Source organism: Primulina huaijiensis, chromosome 5 (assembly GCF_012295235.1).
Source record: "Primulina huaijiensis isolate GDHJ02 chromosome 5, ASM1229523v2, whole genome shotgun sequence".
Classification (NCBI taxonomy): domain Eukaryota; kingdom Viridiplantae; phylum Streptophyta; class Magnoliopsida; order Lamiales; family Gesneriaceae; genus Primulina; species Primulina huaijiensis.
The window spans coordinates 21,959,547-21,980,415 of NC_133310.1; the positions used below are offsets into that span (position 1 = coordinate 21,959,547).

General features: G+C 38.5%; 1 protein-coding gene and 1 pseudogene across 2 annotated transcripts; one reads left to right on the plus strand and one right to left on the minus strand.

The window, feature by feature from the left end:
- The first annotated feature begins 4,896 nt into the window (after nucleotides 1-4,896).
- Nucleotides 4,897-6,222, plus strand: LOC140977177 (protein LURP-one-related 15-like; annotated as a pseudogene).
- Nucleotides 6,079-19,090, minus strand: LOC140977176 (regulatory-associated protein of TOR 1-like). 2 transcript variants are annotated; one of them, XM_073441801.1, is made up of 23 exons: nucleotides 18,294-19,090; nucleotides 16,430-16,532; nucleotides 15,671-15,753; nucleotides 15,329-15,487; nucleotides 14,964-15,080; nucleotides 14,716-14,873; nucleotides 13,749-13,903; nucleotides 13,501-13,645; nucleotides 13,324-13,402; nucleotides 13,069-13,170; nucleotides 12,482-12,565; nucleotides 12,248-12,358; nucleotides 11,491-11,844; nucleotides 11,158-11,344; nucleotides 10,362-10,976; nucleotides 9,822-10,151; nucleotides 9,598-9,721; nucleotides 8,574-8,698; nucleotides 8,339-8,484; nucleotides 8,100-8,201; nucleotides 7,541-7,626; nucleotides 7,026-7,110; nucleotides 6,079-6,848 (listed from the first exon to the last, which is right to left on the minus strand). In XM_073441801.1, the coding sequence occupies exons 1-23, from the start codon at nucleotides 18,630-18,632 to the stop codon at nucleotides 6,510-6,512; spliced, it is 4,128 nt and encodes a 1,375-aa protein (XP_073297902.1). In that variant the 5' UTR covers nucleotides 18,633-19,090; the 3' UTR covers nucleotides 6,079-6,509. The 2 variants fall into 2 exon arrangements, with proteins under 2 accessions (XP_073297902.1, XP_073297901.1); XM_073441800.1 differs by having other exon boundaries at nucleotides 9,822-10,154; nucleotides 18,294-19,089.
- Nucleotides 19,091-20,869: the final 1,779 nt, after the last annotated feature.

Below are 20,869 nucleotides of genomic sequence, written 5' to 3' on the forward strand. Positions count from 1 at the left end.
GAAATCATCCCTTCTTCGAGTTTTCTCTCATCTTATAATATTCTATAATATTTGTGAGGTGTTTGTTCTCCTGTATTAAGAGAGTGTGTTCTCTTTGGAAACACAGTGAGTGAGTTGTACACCGCAAAATATTATAGTGAAAATTCTTTTCATCTTGCCCGTGGTTTTTACCCTAATAATTTTTAGGGGTTTTCCACGTAAATCTCGGTGTCCAATTTATTCTTTATTTTCGGGTTTTATTATCTCAAATTCCGCACGTGGGACCAACAAGTGGTATCAGAGCCATGGTTTAAAATTTCTTAAAATTCTGAGTATGCTCTGTGGTTGCAGCCTAGACTGATCTTCCACATCAGAAAAGATTTTTTGAGATTTTTTTATTTAAGGCGGGATTATTTTGTCCAGTCTACTAAAATTTTTGTAGACATAATGGCGGGAAGGTACGAGATAGCAAAGTTCAACGGAAGCAATTTTATGCTGTGGAAAATAAAGATACAAGCAGTTTTAAGAAAGGAGAATTGCTTGGCGGCTATTGGAGATAGACCGGTGGAGATTACGGATGATGGAAAGTGGAATGAGATGAATGATAATGTTGTTGCCAATCTGCACTTGGCTATAGCAGACGAAGTACTGTCAAGTATCTCTGAGATAAAAACAGCCAAAGTTATCTGGGATACTCTGACAAAGATGTACGAGGTCAAGTCCCTACACAATATGATTTTCCTAAAGAGAAGACTTTATACTCTTCGGATGGCGGAATCTTCATCGATGACCGACCATATCAACACACTGAATACTCTATTTGCCCAACTCACTTCCATGGGGCATAAAATAGGGGAAAATGAACGTGCGGAGCTTCTACTTCAAAGTCTACCAGATTCATATGATCAACTTATCATCAACATAACCAACAATATTCTTATGGGCTTTCTAAGATTCGATGATGTCTTAACTGCGGTTCTCGGAGAAGAAAGCCGGCGCAAGAATAAGGAAGATAGGTTGGTAACATCGAAGCAGGCAGAGGCTTTACCGATGATAAGAGGAAGATTTATGGACCGTGACTCCAGTGGGAGCCAAAGACGAGGTAGATCAAAGTCGAGAAGTAAGAAGAAAAATATTTACTGCTTTAAATGTGGCGGTAAAGGGCACTTCAAGAAAGAGTGTACGAGTATTGAAAAAAGTTCTCAAGGAAATGTGGCCAGTACTTCAGGCAGTGGTGAAATATTATTCAGCGAAGCAGCAACTGTTGCAGAAGGCAGGCACAAATTTTGTGACACATGGATTATGGATTCAGGAGCGACGTGGCACATGACGTCTCGGAGAGAATGGTTTGATCATTATGAACCAGTCTCAGGAGGATCTGTATTCATGGGAAATGATCATGCCTTGGAAATCGCTGGGGTCGGTACTATCAAAATTAAAATGTTTGATGGCACCATTCGCACCATACAGGAGGTACGACATGTGAAAGGACTGACGAAGAATCTTTTGTCCTTGGGGCAATTGGATGACATCGGGTGCAAAACTCGGATCGAGAACGGGATCATGAAAATTGTGAAAGGCGCGCTTGTGGTTATGAAGGCGGAAAAGGTTGCTGCAAATCTGTATGTACTTTTGGGAGAAACACACAAAGAGGCAGAACTAGCTGTTGCATCAAATGGTTCAGGAGAAGAATTAACAGTGTTATGGCATAGAAAGCTCGGGCATATGTCAGAACGGGGGTTGAAAATTCTCTCAGAACGGAAGCTGCTGCCGGGACTTACAAAAGTGTCACTACCCTTTTGTGAGCATTGTGTTACCAGTAAACAACACAGATTAAAGTTTGGCACTTCTACTGCCAGGAGCAAAAGCATATTGGAGCTGATTCATTCGGATGTTTGGCAAGCACCGGTTGTATCCCTAGGAGGAGCGAGATACTTTGTCTCGTTCATTGATGATTTCTCTAGGAGATGTTGGGTGTATCCAATCAAGAAGAAATCAGATGTTTTCCAGATCTTCAAAGATTTCAAAGCGCGGGTTGAACTTGATTCAGAAAAGAAAATCAAGTGTCTGAGGACTGACAATGGAGGAGAATATACCAGTGACGAATTTGATGCATATTGTCAACATGAGGGCATCAAAAGACAGTTTACGACGGCTTACACACCTCAACAGAATGGAGTGGCGGAGCGGATGAACAGAACCTTGTTGGACAGAACAAGAGCTATGTTGAGGACTGCAGGTCTAGAAAAGTCATTTTGGGCAGAAGCAGTCAAAACCGCTTGTTATATTATCAATCGTTCTCCTTCAGTGGCGATTGATCTGAAGACTCCGATGGAGATGTGGACCGGGAAGCCGACAGATTATTCTCATTTGCATACATTTGGAAGTCCTGTGTACGTTCTGTACAATGAGCAAGAAAGATCGAAGTTGGATTCAAAATCCAGAAAATGTATCTTCTTAGGATATGCTGATGGAGTAAAGGGGTTTCGCTTGTGGGATCCTACTGTTCACAAGCTTGTCATCAGCAGGGATGTTATCTTCGAGGAAGATAAAGTAAAGGGAGACAAAGGCACACCGAATTCAGAAACTACTATTTTTCAGGTGGAAAATAAGACAGACGAAGGTCAAGTTTCTTGTGAAGCAGTACCAGAGCACGAAGAACAAGAACATGTTGAGTCTGAAGTTTCCAATGTGAGGCAGTCAACTCGAGACAGAAGACCACCAGGTTGGCTTTCAGATTATGTCACTGAAAGCAATATTGCATATTGTCTATTATCAGAGGATGGTGAGCCATCGAGTTTCCACGAGGCTACTCAAAGCTCGGATGTATCTTTGTGGATGATAGCAATGCAAGAAGAGTTGGAGGCATTAGACAGAAATAAAACTTGGGATCTTGTTACACTACCACGAGGAAGGAAAGCCATTGGAAACAGATGGGTCTATAAGATCAAGCGTGATGGCAATAACCAAGTGGAGCGGTATCGTGCTAGATTGGTGGTAAAAGGGTATGCTCAGAAAGAAGGCATTGACTTCAATGAGATATTTTCTCCTGTGGTTCGGCTTACAACAGTCAGAGTGGTGCTGGCATTGTGTGCGGTGTTTGACCTACATCTAGAACAGCTAGATGTGAAAACGGCGTTTCTTCATGGAGATCTTGAAGAAGAAATCTATATGCTCCAGCCAGAAGGTTTTGCGGAAAAAGGCAAAGAGAACTTGGTTTGCAGGTTGAACAAATCTCTGTACGGTCTCAAACAGGCGCCGAGATGTTGGTACAAGAGATTTGATTCCTATATCATGAGCCTCGGATACAACAGACTGAGTGCAGACCCTTGTACGTATTTCAAGAGGTCTGGTGATGATTATATCATTTTGCTGTTGTATGTGGACGACATGTTGGTAGCAGGCCCCAACAAAGATCATGTCCAAGGATTGAAGGCACAGTTGGCTAGGGAATTTGATATGAAGGACTTGGGACCAGCAAACAAGATTCTAGGGATGCAAGTTCACCGAGACAGAAGTAACAGAAAGATTTGGCTTTCCCAGAAAAATTATTTGAAGAAAGTCTTGCAACGCTTCAACATGCAAGATAGTAAGCCAATTTCGACCCCTCTTCCTGTTAACTTCAACTTATCCTCCGAGATGTGTCCTAGCAGTGAAGCAGAGAGGATTGAGATGTCTCGAGTACCATATGCATCAGCAGTGGGAAGTTTGATGTTCGCTATGATCTGTACAAGACCAGACATTGCTCAAGCAGTGGGAGCAGTTAGTCGGTATATGGCGAATCCTGGACGAGAGCATTGGAGCACTGTTAAGAGGATCCTTAGATACATTAAGGGTACCTCGAATGCTGCATTATGTTATGGAGGATCGGATTTTACACTCAGGGGCTATGTCGATTCAGATTATGCAGGTGATCCTGATAAGAGGAAATCTACTACTGGTTATGTGTTTACACTTGCAGGAGGAGCAGTAAGCTGGGTTTCAAAACTGCAGACAGTTGTGGCGTTATCTACAACAGAGGCAGAATACATGGCAGCTACTCAAGGTTGCAAGGAGGCAATATGGATTAAAAGGTTATTGGAGGAGATCGGGCACAAACAAGAGAATGTTCCTTTGTTTTGTGACAGTCAGAGTGCCTTGCACATCGCAAGGAATCCAGCCTTTCATTCCAGGACAAAACACATTGGAGTACAATTTCACTTTGTGCGAGAAGTAGTAGAAGAAGGAAGCGTGGATATGCAGAAAATCCATACGAAAGAAAACATAGCTGATTTTATGACCAAGCCAGTGAACACTGATAAGTTTGAGTGGTGTAGATCCTCAAGTGGTCTAGCGGAAACGTAAGCAGCAGAGAATGGCAAGATTGAAAGGATGTGTGGAGATGTGTTTGATTCTCAATCAAATCTCCAAGTGGGAGAAATGTCGGTTGAAAAGTCAAGAAAAGGCAGCTGAATTTTAAACGTGGGTTGACTAATATTTCAGACGGAAATATGAATACGCGTTTTTAACGCGTATTCACACGGACAAAGGGCTCTATAAATAGAGCTCCTCCCTTCATTCTGAAATCATCCCTTCTTCGAGTTTTCTCTCATCTTATAATATTCTATAATATTTGTGAGGTGTTTGTTCTCCTGTATTAAGAGAGTGTGTTCTCTTTGGAAACACAGTGAGTGAGTTGTACACCGCAAAATATTATAGTGGAAATTCTTTTCATCTTGCCCGTGGTTTTTACCCTAATAATTTTTAGGGGTTTTCCACGTAAATCTCGGTGTCCAATTTATTCTTTATTTTCGGGTTTTATTATCTCAAATTCCGCACGTGGGACCAACATCATAATGATGAGTTGAGTTGTATAAATTGAAATCAACAGTCGACGTTATTTACGTACGTTGTCAACTCAATCGAATAGGATAGGAAATGGATAGGCTCAGCGCTGTAGTTGGCCAGCAGTTCTGTTCTCCAGATGAAATCCATCTCACGGTCGTGAGGAAGGTTGTAGCCGTCACTGGAGGCAATTTTGTGGTCACTGATGATAAAGGGAAATGCTATGTTTACTGTGAAAGAGAAGCTGCTGAGTCTTCATGGACGCCATGTCCTCGTCGATTCTCAAGGACCTATCATCATCACTTTCAAGAAAAAGGTAAACTTTGCATTTTGATAGTTTTACTTTGTTGTAATATTTCAAGATTTTGTAAATCAGGCTTTCTTTATTGATGGTATTCTTCAGATGTTGAGTGCACACAGAGGATAGCAAGTTTTCGAAGGAGACAGCTCATAACCTGATAATCAACTATTTAGTGTTGTAAAATCTTCACTCGTCCAATTTAAGACCGAATTGGACGTGATCTTAGGCAGCAACAAGGAAGAAAATTCATGGGATTTTAAAGTTGTGGGTAGCTGGTTAGAGAGGTCGTGTGCTGTATATGATAGCAATTCAACACCCATTGCACTGGTAATAATGTATGGTATTATTCATCAAATACGTTTGTGGTCAACAATTAGCTGAGTGGTAGAGCTATCGGCTTCCCTTTAGAATCATTTGTCTAAAGAAGTGCACTATTTCACGATCATTATCATCATGAAAATGCAGATGCAGAAGCAACACACGTTTGGGGGCATTGTGATTGGAAAGGACACTTTTAAGTGTGATTGTGTATCCAAATGTTGACTCTGCCTTCTTGCTTTGGTGGTTATACTCAACGAAATCAACGAGGATAAAGCCGATTAATCACCAAGTTCAACATCTTTATCACAAATAGTTGATTGACATGTCTCCGATCGAGTTTATGCTGTACTTGGGAAGAAATAAGGTACTAGAATGTCTCCTGAATGTCACGAATAAACAGTATATAGTTACTGAGTTGTGAGTCGTTATCATTCAATAAGCCGAGGGAAAGACAAACTTTTAAGGTCTGTTCTTTTCACAAACCCCTCTCGACCAAGAACAGTGATTTATTTCAGTGCCCCCAGGATGCAAGAAATTGGGGTACTGTTTATACGTTCAGGCAATAATTCTAAATCATTTTATGAGAACCAATATTTTATCTTCAATGTGGTGCAAGTAACGTCCGCTAGTTTGCTGCAAAAATTTAGTGCCAACAGACTGAATAATGTAAAATAAATACTAATAGAACTGTACATATTGGACAAGGTTTGTATCTGTTCAAAAAAGTACGAAAAGGAAGGAGGAAAGAAAGCAACACAAGAAAAAAAACACACTAAAAAGAACCGAAGAAAAATTGACGTATTTACAGCTTTCTTCTTCACCTATGAACAGATTATTTGCCATAGCCTCCACGGACAAGTTGATTCTTCCCAACTTTTGAGAACCCGAAAGAGGAGGCCAAATAATATATTATTCACTTTCAAATACGAACCGATTTATATCACCACACTTGATGCAACCTAATTGTTAGAAAACGTGAACTGTGTACGAGTGGGTTGATTTGCAAATCCTTCATTCCAGGATCATATTCTGTCAACCTCCATCACTCTCCAAAAGGCTTTCAGATATCATAATAGTTTTGTGCTCATCTTGGTGGAGAGATCTCATCGGCATATATTGAAACACAAGAATCGGCCGCACCCGCCGCCAGTAGAACTTGATATGGATGGAAGGTAAGGCAGTTAACAGATCCAATCTTCTGTGCCATGAAAGTGGGGTGATACCTAATGGTACCTAACTGATTACCCCTCAAGTTGAATATTTTGATAAATTGCTTGGCAGAGCCACTAGCAATAAGGGGTGCATGCCGATGAACGGCCAATGCTGTAAGTGAACCCCGATGAGCTTCAATGGTAAGGTATGTCTTTTTGGCAGCTCTCATGTCAAGAAATTGAATATTACCAGCCTGGGATGCACTGACGAGCTGTTTAAGAAAAGAAAAAAGATGGTGACAAAGCTGTAGTAAACATCTATATAGACTCGACCTCATTTCATATTAGGTGTGTTCCAAAGCTGCTACTAGGGCACGAACATTGCAGAAACAACAGTAAGACCAGAAAAAATTATGAAGCCAACCATCAAATTAGAGAAAAAGAGTCACCTTTGCAGGTTCAAGTCCAGGTTGGAAGCCCATCCCTACAACTCTTTCAACACGTTGGGTGTGAGGTCGGGTTTCACTAACAAGCCTAAATCAAACATGCAAAAATACAGAGAAATGCAGATAGTCAAACATACACTGACAGAATAGTTTTAATGCAGGATAAACAGCCAAAACATGAAGAATAAACATAGATCAAGAGTCACTCTGTCCATTTATTAAATAATAACCAACTTTATGATGAGTGGTTGACAAGTTGACTATTGCACAATCTTAGCCAGACTGCCAAGTATAATCTAAGCAATTGCAGTCACCATTTAAAAAGGTTTGCAAAGCATGGACCAGAAAAGCTTCTTGCTGAAACATGGCAAGAACCACCTCATCATGAGAGGATACAAGGGCAGATTTTCTGAAACTATGGTCAGATGCCCATCAAAGTACATAAAAGTGGAAACAAAGCATCATGGAGCTTAAAATGACCTTTGGGGCGATAAAGCAAACTACTAAAAAATTCTTACATTTCAGGAGTACGGATGTCGTATAAGCGGACATAACCATCCACAAAACCAGCAGCAAATTGACCACCGTGAACTTGAGAAACAGCCTAAGTGATGCACAAACAAATCGGCAGATAAGAAGGTAGAGAAAAAAGAGGTTAGAACACAAAATTAACCACCATGAAGGCAGGGAGTGTTATTAAACACATTACGCAAATTAAGATAAGTTAATAATCAGCGATGAGGACATTTGTCTGTGCAAGAGGAAGAAGAGAAGTCCTCTACACACTAAACTGGCATCGTGAGCTTACGTGTGTGCTTTGCATCTTAACAGATCAGATTTCAACTCCAACAAAAATAATGATAAAACGACCAACCAGCACAAATATTACTTATAGAGTACAAATACGAGATCGTACAATGCATTAAGACTACAATGGCCATGGAAAATCATCAGGGTTTCTTAGACAGATTAAAAAAAACGGAGACAAATTCAAAAGCAACATGATGAAAAAGTTGGAAGATATAATCCCTCATTTTAGCCATTTTCCAATCTGAATAATTTCTAATTAAAACCCACCAATGCTGAGATGCTCGAATCAGATATCAAGGGAATAGTGCTGACGAGCTGCTCTTTATCCAGATCCCACGCTGCGATAGATGAAATTTCACCTGACGCAAACTAGTACGGCAGCAAAAAAAGACGTGTGAGAAAAAAATGATTAAAATACCAAGTAGCACATTTTCCAAGTGTGTTTCGGGTATTAAATTAAATGCATACAATAGCTCGCATAAACCATAGTAAGCTGTAGAACCTACAAGATATCCTGACTGCTGCTGCCAATCCACAACAGCATTCACAGCACGTACACCAGGTTTGTGACCGTGAATTGAAGCAAATGCAGTAACTAATTTCTGCTCCCCTTTCGAAGTGAAATTTTTCCAAATCCGGACATTTCCATCATCTAATTCAATTAAGCACGGTACAGATCAATTTTAACAATTATTAACAGATAAAAGCAATGTGTTGACCAAACTCGAGAAAGAAATTTACTTGATGCTACAAGGAGCAAGTTCTCATCAAGCTCATTTACAAGACACAGCTTTGAAACGCCTTTATCAGGATAATCATGGTTATTGAAACTGTTAAGTAGAGTAGCTTCCTCATAATTCCATACCCTAGCAGATTACATACCAAGAAAGCAGTGTCAAATGTCAAGCAAACAAATGAATCACACTGACAACACAACAGAGCAAACTCAAGAACCGACCAATCACCAGAGACAAAGGAACAAAAATATTTCTAAAAAAGGAATCATGCCAGAATTGCCTCTGTGTATATGTACGATGTGTTCACATTAAGTTAAAAAATCACGAAAGATAGAAGGCAAGTCCATCAAAAGTTGTTTGATCATGAGGAAGGTTAAGCATCGATATAGTCTGCGCGATTCCTCATAGGACGAGCGCTTTTACGATCACATTGCCCATAAACCAAAATATGCAAAGAAAAAAATTATCTTGAACATCACGACAAATAACTCACATTGCCATCCATACTTCATTTCAATCTACATCCCCTAACATTGATAAGTAATGTAGGGCTCAAGAAAACATAAAAACCTCTCTCTTGTACTTCTGCTTAGGTAAATGCACATGCTTCTTAATATGCTGTATTTTCCTGATGAAGAAAGTCAAACTTAGCTTCATCTTTATGTTTAATCAAAACTATTTCACCAAGATAATAACAATAGTTTATACAAAATGCTTTTGACCCCATGTTCCCCCATGTTGACCGCACACTAATTAGAAGAGACGGCCCAATAATGAAACAATGCTGTACGGTTAAAAAGTCAGCTAAGAGGATACACGAACTCCAAACCTAACAAACAGCTACCAAAAGAAAACCCCTCCGTTACAAAAGTACGGTTACAAAATTCCTATATGATCAGCCTTTCCAAAAACATATTCTAGACAACAAAAGCATTTGCACCACAAAACTGATAGGTTGACCATAATTCAATCACACATCCAATCAATTAGTGAAACATATAGTGCCCGCGTGCACCAATTTTACCCACCTAATCTTTTCATTTTCATCTGAAGCAATTACAACAGGTGAGAATGGCTGTAACAGCGCAGTCTTGGTGCCAGTCATAAATTTGGTATCCCAACCAGCAATTTGATTATGCAGTTTACTCACAGCTGAAAAACATGGTATGGTTCAAATCATGAAATTGTTTGTCAAAATGAGAAGCATGAGAGAGAAGATAAGGGACATCGCCCATCAGTTGAATATACCAACCAGAGTGTTGACATTTCACAATGTGGTCTAGCGCTTGCTTCTCGTTTTTTTCTCTTCTAGCAACTATCTCTTCGCTATCATCCACTGGAGTAAGAAGTGGCTTTGAAAAGTGACCACAGCTCCAATAATAAATCTTCGATTGTGGAAGATAACTACGTTCAGAAGCTCCAGATAGTCCAGAAGGACCTAATAGTGAATCAGCAAGTCCTGAGTCTGGAGGATTCATTAGATGCGGCCTAAAATCCAAGGAGCTGACTCTCCGTATTCCTGTCATGTAGCTTGGTCTGGGAGGACTAACTGGAGGGGTTCTAAATGTCAATGGCAGACGGCCTCCTACGCGATATTAGTAAAATAGTTAAAAAAATAAATTGCTCCAATGAAAGGACAAGGGCTCAATTGCAGAGGAAAAAGAAAAAAAAAGACACAATTCCAGCACACATAAAGGCCGCAATATACTAGGCTTTAAACAGCAAGATTTAAAGATGTAACGAACCAAATTCCAACTATCACGCCACAAACCACCAAGAATAATCATCTTACCACCGTTCAGTTCGAACCAAGATGAGGAACGAGCCAGTCCAGAAAGACTAATGCTTGCAGTTGTAGATAATTCATTGGGATGAGCACTTCCACCAGTAGTTTTAACCGATTTTGTCACCACTTGTTCAATGCCAATAATGGATAATACTCTTCTCCCAAGACTGGCAACACGCGGTGATGGATCCTTCGCTAGAGTACACATAGCTAATACACATTGAGAATATAATGAATTATCTAGTGGCCTTCGCCTTGAATGGTTAACAACTCCGTTGCTAACAAAGTCATTTAAGGCACCAGAATCAGAATGCTGTGAAGAATCATCGGAAAGTGGAGATCCGTGCATAATTCCAGAGGTAGCGAGAGGGCTACCGGAGGACACTCTCCCGTCACGAGTCACCGCCTGACTATCATTTCCAACCCGCAATAAAGGACCAACTGGCGATGGAACTCTGCTTCCATGTGCCATGTAATGAACCAGAGTTGTGTATCCACTACCAGAACCATTGATTGCGAAAGAAGGTAGAGTTGTGAGCACAGAGTTGGATTGGGGCTTCCAATAAGCAGCAGCAACTGACTTAATATGTTTGTTGTGACCAAAGGAGAAACGAGCCAGAGCTGTTTACAGGAAAAAAGAATTCACCGCAGTTCAAAACAATAATCTAATGCAATTTTCTGATGATTTAGATAAAATTGATTTAGATAAAAGTTACTGAAAAGGATTTAATGACCAGGAATTTGAAGAAATTTTTAATGGGGAAAATTCACAGGTTAGCACAAGCATTCAAAATTTACATACCCACAGCAACTTCAGCTCGCACCAGTGGGCTTCCATCAGAAACAACACTCAACAGACTCTTAACAATACCGGCTTCGGCCTTAATTTTTTCATCATCATCACAATCTTCATCTTCAAGACCATCTCTTGATGCATCAAATCCAAAATCAAGTAAAGTTCCCAGAGAAAAAACTGCTGCTGCCCGGACCTAAATAAATGTACTTTCACATTTAAAATATGCTCATCAAACTAAGCATTGGAAAGTGCACATTTTTTTTATTTTTTATGGCTTGACGCATCAGAAATTTTATAGCATGCATGCAAATAAACCATGCAGTTAAGAAAGTGACAAACCTCAGGTTGCGGCTCTGAAAGTAGAGGTTCAACAACAGCAAGAGCATCAGCCTGCAAACCTATCATTTGAGCCTCCAAAAAATCTTCCCACAACTTACCAAGGCACAAACATATCCATTGAAGAAATAGAGGTTCAGTTTGTGCCTCATTTGGTGAGGAGCTTTGAAGATTTTTTAGACAGACATGTATGAGACCAGCTTCAATGCATACTTCCTGACCCCGCCTGTGACCATCTACAATGACAGCCAAAACAAATGCAGCCATCGCTCGTTGCTCTGGATAAGCTTCCACGCTGTCAAGAAACGTAATGAAATATGTATGCCCACCATCCTTCACGAGATCAACCTGACAAGACTATAGAGACAGGAAGTTACCGCAATAGTTCAGCATCCTTGAATTCCAATAAAAGTGAAGTACATAAACAAAAAGATAGTAAGCCTGGATATCCCTACGTATTGCGAGTGTTCTTTCAACATAATGTTACTCTAAACATGGACAAATCAAATAGAAATGGCAAGTCTAAGAATTGTGTTTGATTTGCCAGCCCAATTCCAAAAGTAGTTTAGTTGAAACTATTATGGTCATTGCAGGAGTCTGCTATTACAAAAAGACTCATAATCTACATTTACTTTTTGTCAGTGTTGTAAGCATGAGGGATGAATCCCGACAGTTTACAAAAGTTTTGAATCGAACATCGAGAGAGAGAGAGAGAGAGAGAGAGAGAAGAGAAAGGAAAAGAGATACAGGCATATGGCACCTTATCAAGTGCAAGAATCTTTGTCCAAATGAACACAAGAATTTGACGTAGTTCCGGGGTGGTTGTCGCCAGAAGCTTTAACACATAAGGAAATATTCCCACAGATAATGCCTGAAAGAGGTAGGTAGGCAAAGATGTAATTATTCCAAGGTACGCAAAGATGTAATTGTTCCAAGGTAGGCATACCAGTTACTAGTTAACATAATAATCAACCACAAAGCCAGTAAGAAATACCAGATCCACGGCCCAAGGCCCCATATCCAAAAATCTACCAAGAAGAACCAATGCCCGAAATCTATGACATTGGCTAAGTAAAACCTGCGGAATTCATAAATAAACAAATAAAATAAAAGTCAACAAATTTTCAAAACTTAACAAAATAAAGTATTAAATAAGAATGGCAATGATTGAAAGAAGCAACAGAAAAGAATCAGTGAATTTCGTTGGCAAAAAACTATTAAAGGGCGGAGTTTAACTGTAAGCCAAGAAAGACCACAAAATGTGGTTACTTTAGGTTCTTCAGAAGGCATATTTCACAGAGACTGGCTCATCAACTTGGGCCTCAAATGTCACAAGTAGTTATTTTCAACCATTTCCTTGAAGACTAATATTCTTCCATTAAAATGCACCACCAATACTAATAATATTATCAAAATTGTTCAAAAGTATTAGTCAGTGAACTTGTTTAATACAGCATAAACTCATCCAGTACCAACAATCTCTAACATCAAAAAAAGAAATGAAACTCTTGACATGAGTTACATCCAGAAATTCATCAGAGGTTGAGAAATAATTGACTAGGAACATAGAGTAAGCCCTACCTGAAGAACAATTGGTAACTGTTCAGGTGGCTTTTTATATTCTGATCCATGATCAAGCCAGACCTCAAAAGCAGTCAACTGCTCTGTAAAAAATGGACTGGGCTGGAGAGAACAGCAACCAAAACGTTGTGTGAGGGTGGCATATTCTTTAGTCATTAAACAAAAACTTCCATGCAGACGTGCTCATATTTTCAATTACCACCTGGCATAAACATAACATGCAATGCATACAGAAAACAAATCAACTGTTAAGACCTGAAACTCTGCATTAGGGTCCTCAACTAAAGCTGGAAGCTGAGAAAGGCATATTTCAGCAGCCATGTCCCAAGCATCCCTAAACATGCAGAAGTAAAAAAAATAAGAAACACATGAACTTGATTCTTGATCCAAGAAAGGAGTAGCTAAATGTGCAATGAAGACTGTTGCAATTACCACATATGATGTTGATGAGTTGGTGGCAAAACTGGGTACGAAATTGGAGAACAATTAGCAGAACGCATAATCCTTTCTGCAAGTAAAAAATTCCGGAACATGCTGGCAACTAAAAGATCCTGTCTGAACAATTTCTGGAACAATTCTGCAGAATCCAGTATCCACTGGCATTTAGTATTTACCAAAGGCATGCTAAAGAACACAAACTAGGTTTAAGAGACTCCAAGAAATTATATATCTATCATTACCACGCGGAAGTACATTCCAGGCTATAGTGTCAGTCACAGCTGTGAATATCCAGTTCAACTCACCAAGTAGGGTCTTCCGGTCAGTTTGGCGACCAGGAATTTTATCAACTAAAGAATAATCAAATGACTCGTGAAGCAACGAGCGGGTGCAAAACCTGAAATCAAGAATCAACAATTATTAAACAATAGATAAAAGCAGAAAGAGACCAGAGTGAGAAGAACAATAACACCCCCCCCCCCCAAAAAAAAAATAAATAAATAAATAAATAAAACAAGAAAAGTCCACATTATAAATGTTACGTCACCAAAATAAAGTGAAATCGCCAGAGCACATATGATGCATAGAGTTCATATCATGGGATGAATTTAAGAAACATTAAGAAGAAATAAAGGAAAACGACATATAATTGTCAACATGCAAAAGTTGCCAAGTCATCGGCACCAAACATGTTCAGAAAAACTTTTATTGAAAGCAACCATAAATAAGGAGAAATCATATAGCAAATGAGCAGAAAGACAGAAATTCTGCTGCTAACTGAGAAGCGAACCCGCGATGTTGACCAGAAGACTAGGCAAACTTGAAAATTTAAAGAAGGATGATTACAGTTATCCAAGACACAGACAAACACCTAGAGATTCAGACTCTGAGCTTGTGAGCAGCAATATGATATTGGCTACATGCAGATAAATGTGCACAATAATTTAAAACTGACAGTTACTTTTACAAGAAGTGTTCAATTTTTAGGTTTGAACTTTAGAAAAGAAAAATATACGTAGCATTTAAAGCTAAACAAATTTTGGTGCAGCTATGACGTGAATTGAACGTATGGACTACTTAAGAAAAGGATGCTGAGAATCATAGGAAGAAGTTTGTTAATATTAATCCCCTCCATGAAATTACGAGCAGTTGATAGCAGCACTCAAACAATAACAATAATGGGACAGACAATAATGAGCCATGAGTCACCATCTTAATGCCATTTTTATTGGGGTTGTGAGGCAAGCAGTAAATATGTCAGCAGGAAATTCAACGCTCTGAGGAAGTGTCTCATGAGCTTCACATGCGGCAAGCAAAATACAATCCCTCGTGGAAGATCCTGAACTTGAAGTGTTGTATTCCTGGAGCTGTAATAAAAGAAGATAATTTCAAAGATAGATGTAAAGCAAAATAAACACAAATCACTGTTTTATTAGGTCATGTATTTTGTCGAGTACCTCAATGAAGGAACTAACAATCATCCCAGCAGCAGAACAATCAAAAACATAAATTGAGGGTGTCTTCAACCAGGAATCCAGGTCACTGATTGGCAAAGGGATGTACTGAGTATAACTCTGCAGGAATGGCAAATAAGAACAGGGGAGAGGAAATTTTTCAGCCAAACTGGGTGTATCAGTTTTTGCTAGACCATGTAATTAGCAACATCACCTCTTTGATGAAAAATCCCAATATATTTGGGTGATGTGTCTTAACTTACACTACATGGTCGAGCAAAAAACAGCCAAACCAGTTCACATAACATTTTCCAAGCACAGGATTAATTCACTGAGGGCATAAAAGATGTAGGTCTCAGCAAATGGACCTTATTAAACAGCCAAATTTCACCATTAGGAGTAGGCTTCGGTACACCGTGACCATTGTAGTGAAAAAGAACTCTCTCAGATTTTGCATATTTGCGACATGTAGTGCATAGTTTCTTGATTTCATCAACAGTGGGATCCAATGAAATTTTGTAACGAGCCTGCCCAAGCATCGACAAATTAACATAAATTCAATCACTCTAGCATGAGTATCAATATCAAAGACATGATCTCTCTCTCTCTTCGTTCATTTTTATAAACTAATAATACTACAATATTATATCAGAATAACAGCATAATAAATGATAAATCAACAAATTAAGAAAAGAAAAATAGTTTCATACCTTCGGTTGCCACCGCTCATATTGTTGGTTTAAGGTTCTGCCTATTGTTTCAAGTGCTTTCTGAGGGGCCATTGTGAAAGGGTCTACAAATAAATGGTGACAGCAGATGTTAACTCATATAATCAATTATAACTTATGAACAAATTGTGATTTAAATCAAATGCATGATAACCAAAAAAAAACACCACCACCTTTCCGCATGGAAACAAAATATGGCCATAAGAATCATGCCATCTTCGTAAAAACTTCCACTATCATACCACAAGATGATCTAGGTTTCCTTAATTAATCATTTATCCTTTTCCCTCCCATTCCAACAATCATTTATCCTTTTCCCTCCCAACTACAACTTCCCAAAATGGAACAGGCACAAGTCAAAATACTTGACACCCTTCAGAATAGCCTAAAGCAATACATCTATATAGCAACTCCTGCTTTAAAATTTAAGAGCAAAGCAGTTTCCTTCAAGGACACCCATGAAGTTCATAAAAGAAACACTAAATCGACCATTTCAAAGTCACAAAGCCAGCGCCAAGGCATGCACATGAAATGGAAGGTGGTGATGCTGTTAAAAATCTAGAGCGGGAAGAGAAGGCATAGTCTGTGAATAACCTCTCTGAAAAACTACCATGCCACCACTAACTTCGTACAAAAGTTAAGACAGTTCCAGACACAACGGAATAAATTAATAGTACAGTCAAGCATATCAAATTCATAAAGTAAAGTGATAACAAAACTAGTTAAGGAAGATGAATGTACCGATCCAGCATTCCATACGCGCACAAGGAGATATCTTTATTACATCGGGTGGATCAACGCTAATGTTTAAACACAGAACTAGAGCAACACAACCAGTCTTCATCTGCAATGATGATTTTAGAGACAACACGGATATGATTTTTGAAAACTAAACCATATTCAAATCAACTAAAGAATACAGTTACATAGATATTCCTAGAAGACATTATATTGGAAAAGATCCAATTTCAACAGACCCGTTCAACGAAAATACCACATGCGATCTGAAATTCTACACACAAAGAAAATATACACAGATAATCTGAACACATGCAGTACACCTCAAACCCACGTCAATCAGATGGTGACAGAAATACCACTTATGATACTGCGACAATCAAATTCTAGCACCAGAAAACATTCATTTCATCCAATTCCAGCAAAAGAAAATGTTAAAGTTCAGTGCCGATCCTGAAAGGAATAAAAAAAAACATAGCTAGGGTGAACTTAGTTGAAAGGCTTCAGAAAAGCCAAAGATGGAAAGGATTGGAAGAGAGGCAGGGGTCAAGTGTACCTATTCCATAGAAACGGATGTATACAAGAGGAGGTGACAAAAAAGAGGGGTAAAATTTTCAGTTCCATCAAACCCGTCACATTTGTAGGTGTTATATTGAGCCGTGAACTTCTATGGCACACCCACAATAAAGTGAGAGTCAATGTCGCGCGTTTTAAAAAAAATGAACACCGGTTATATTCAACCCCTTAACTCCTGTCGATTCCATCTCCACAGTAAAGTACAGCATGTATCGAAAAAACCGAAACTCGGTGATGAGAAGAAACGTTTTAAGGGCTCGACGACAAAATGAATACCAGACTTCCAAGCATAGCTTAATACCATTCAGCTAGCTAATGTCATATTTGTCCCACAAAATTACAAACAATGCCTATACTCTGATTCCTAAAGCCTTAAAAGAAGCTCTAAGAACTCGGTATAGCTTGTTTGAAAGAATAGTTACATTTACAGAAGCATTTATGGGGGGAAACTGTGACGCCCGGGGCCGAAAAGGGCGGGAGGTGATCGCCGGTGCCAAGAGGTTGTTAGGACAATGAAGGTTTCCTAACAGGCTTTTAGGCGAAGAAAACATGAATGATCCGATCTCACACCAGAATGAGTGGGATTCCAAAACTGTTCAGGTATAGGACTGTGCAGTTGAGGAGTGCTTAAAGATTTGATAGGTACTACTCATAATACCTATCAAGAAGGAGCATCTTCTTGTCGAGAACTCATCACATAAGAAATACAAAGTTAAGCGTGCTTAACTTAAGGTAATTCTGGATGGATGACCCCTGGAAAGTTTACTAGGATGCGTGTAAGTGAAAACACAAGCACGTTAACAAAACTCATCTTGATACAGTGGGGACAATCGACGAATCTAGCGTGTTACATGAACATTCCCATCAACAGCTACAATTTGAAGCACTAACGCCATCGTGAGAAACAGACATCAATGCCACATTGATTGAGATATCTATACTATGCAAATGAAAATCATTTGTCATGTGAGCACCAGAAAGCATCATATTAAAACTTTTGGGCATTATCAAAGCAACCAACACTATAGGCTAACGATCACCTTTTTAACATAATACTTACACACAGTAAGCATGGCGCGGAGACAGACACCACCATAGCTTGACAAGCTATCGTCGTCATTTCAACTCAGTGAGTGCGCATATTATTGCACCGCCACACAAGATAAAATCTAATGCATGTATTTAGACATGCGGCGTGGATTCACACTATCAGTGCAATAGTGTAAACAGGAAAGAACAATATGTTCATAATCAGCAAACAAAAACAAAGAGAGAAAATCTGGGAGCTTACTCGATCCTTGGGCCGCCATTTCAAGACCAGCCCACTATCCGACGGGCCCGAAGGCACGCACTCCTCGAAGCCATCATGCCTGAACTCACACAACACCAAAGTCTGCGGCAAGTACGCCATGCTGGTGGTGGTAGTCATAGCTACGTAGCTACTACTGGCTGTCTCGCTGAAATCCCCAGCATTATTGCTATTATTATCAACGCTAATGCTACTATAAACACTTATCTCGCCATCCTCGTCCACGTGGTTATCATTTGATGAGAACTCCTCCAAGTGGTTAGAGACCGCCGCTGAAGATTGAGAAAATCGAGATGCAGCCATCAAATCCCCCAATGCCATAAAATTTCAACCAATTTCCCACGTTTTTTCAGCCCTGCCCTAGTCGAGCTGATTTTTCCGGGCGGCTCATGGAAAAACCCTAATCGCCCCAATTGATCGGAGAAGACCAAGAACTTTGGAATCCTTCAGTTCCAATTATGAGGGAGGAATGAAAAGAAAGAGATAGATACAGAAAGGCGGATATTTGAAAAGTGGAGACGATTAATCGACGAAGCCTGTAAAAGAGCGGCGTAAGGATATTGGAAGAGGGAAGAATAGACAATCCAGTTCTGTATGACCCTAAACTGAGCCAGAGAGAGTATCGGCGGCGGCGGCGGCGGCCGCAGCTGAGAAGCCGATGGAGGCGTAGATATACATGTATTATACAGAGCAGAGAAGAGAGGTGAAGTGCGGCTATTGAGCAAAATTCACGGAACTGTCTAGTGTTGTTTGTGAGGCTTTGATTATTCCCTCGTTATTTTGCTCTACTTTTTTAGTATATTAACTCCCTATTTTATACACTCGGAGTGGGATGCCTAAAATGTAAGCAAAATAAAAAGCAATTAATTTGGACATACTTTGTAATACTAATTTTTATTAATAAATAATCACAAAAACGGATCGATTTTGTGACATAGATTGATTAATAAAAAATTAATTTTTACGTTAAAAATAATATTTTTTACTTTAAATATAAATCGGATTAACTCGTCTTACGTAAATAGATCCGTAAGACCATCTCATAAGAGACTAACAGAGATTTTCATCTTTTCGTTATAAGTGTCATCCATTTTGCATTCGATTAGTTAGTTGATAAATGTCATTTTTGCTTTTGTTCATTCTAGTTATACTTTTGTTCGTCGGTGAAGTTTGAGCTTCGATATTTTGAAAAGTTTATTTTTTTTGATATAGTTTATTTTGATATAGTTTAATTTGGTTATTCATACATATTATACTTTTTACAATAGTTATACAAATAGTGAACGAATGTTTCAATCAATATTTTGTAAATTTCATATTTGTTCGGTTAAAACTCGAGTTTCACTATTTGATTTTTTTTTTTTTTGCCTTGTATTGTGTTAAAGTGAATCTCAAATTTAAGTAGTTCGTATATTAACATAGATTCAATTTAATTACGTATATTATTTACGTCTCGTTTTCTAAATTATATCTCAGTTTATCTATTTATNAGTTGGGTCATTTATAAATTCACGCTCTAGATGTTCATTCCTGGGCGTAAGGGTAGTGTGTTAGTTGTCACACATCGGTTGGATAAAATACCTCGGAGTTCTATATATGAGCTTGGACAATCCTCCCCTCTTGAGCTAGCTTTTAGGGTTGAGTTATGTCTAAGTTTCAATCTTAACGGTCTCACGAATTTTTATCTGTGAGACGGATCAACCCTACCGATATTAACAATAAAAAGTAATATTTTTAGCATAAAAATTATTAATTTTTCATGGATGATCCAAATAAGAGATCTGTCTTACAAAATACGACTTGTAAAATCGTCTTACATAAGTTTTTTTCATAAGAAAAAATAACTGCACCGGTCACTAATTGCTGACATCAAATAAAACCACTAATTAGCAACTACTAAAAAGAACACACAGCCGGCCACGTATTCATATTTTCGTCCCATTGGATTGGTAGTCCAACTCCATTTTAACTTTTTGGTTGGTAATTAGTATACTTTGCTAACAAATATCGTCACAAAATTTAATACAAAAAACAAGCTAGTAATCTCGACGATTTTCTTTCTTTTTCCCTTCGAAATTTTGTAATTATTATTATTATTTGAATTTCATGATGAATCTTAATATTTTTGAAATACTATAGCGCTTCAACAAAATTTTAGAAAACTAGATTTTTATGACAGTGCATATCAGACATATTTGAAGTTTACGTGATAATGAATAATTGAATTCATCTAGTTTTTAATCATTTATAATTTTTAATTATGTGTACTTTTTGTTTTTTAATCATATGTAATTTTTAATTATGTGTAATTTTAAATTTTATTTTAACTATTCTATTTTTTAAATACAAGGCTATTTAATGGAATATAAAAATTCATATTTTAGACCATCTATTCACCCAATTTCATCAATGCAAGAACACGAGAGTGATGAAGTTGTCAACATTGACATCAACGTGTATCTTCAACTTCATTTCACATATTTAATGTCCCAATAATTTTTGGGTACGTCAAATGTTATAAACTCCGAGTTAATAGAGAAAATATTCCACGAAATGCT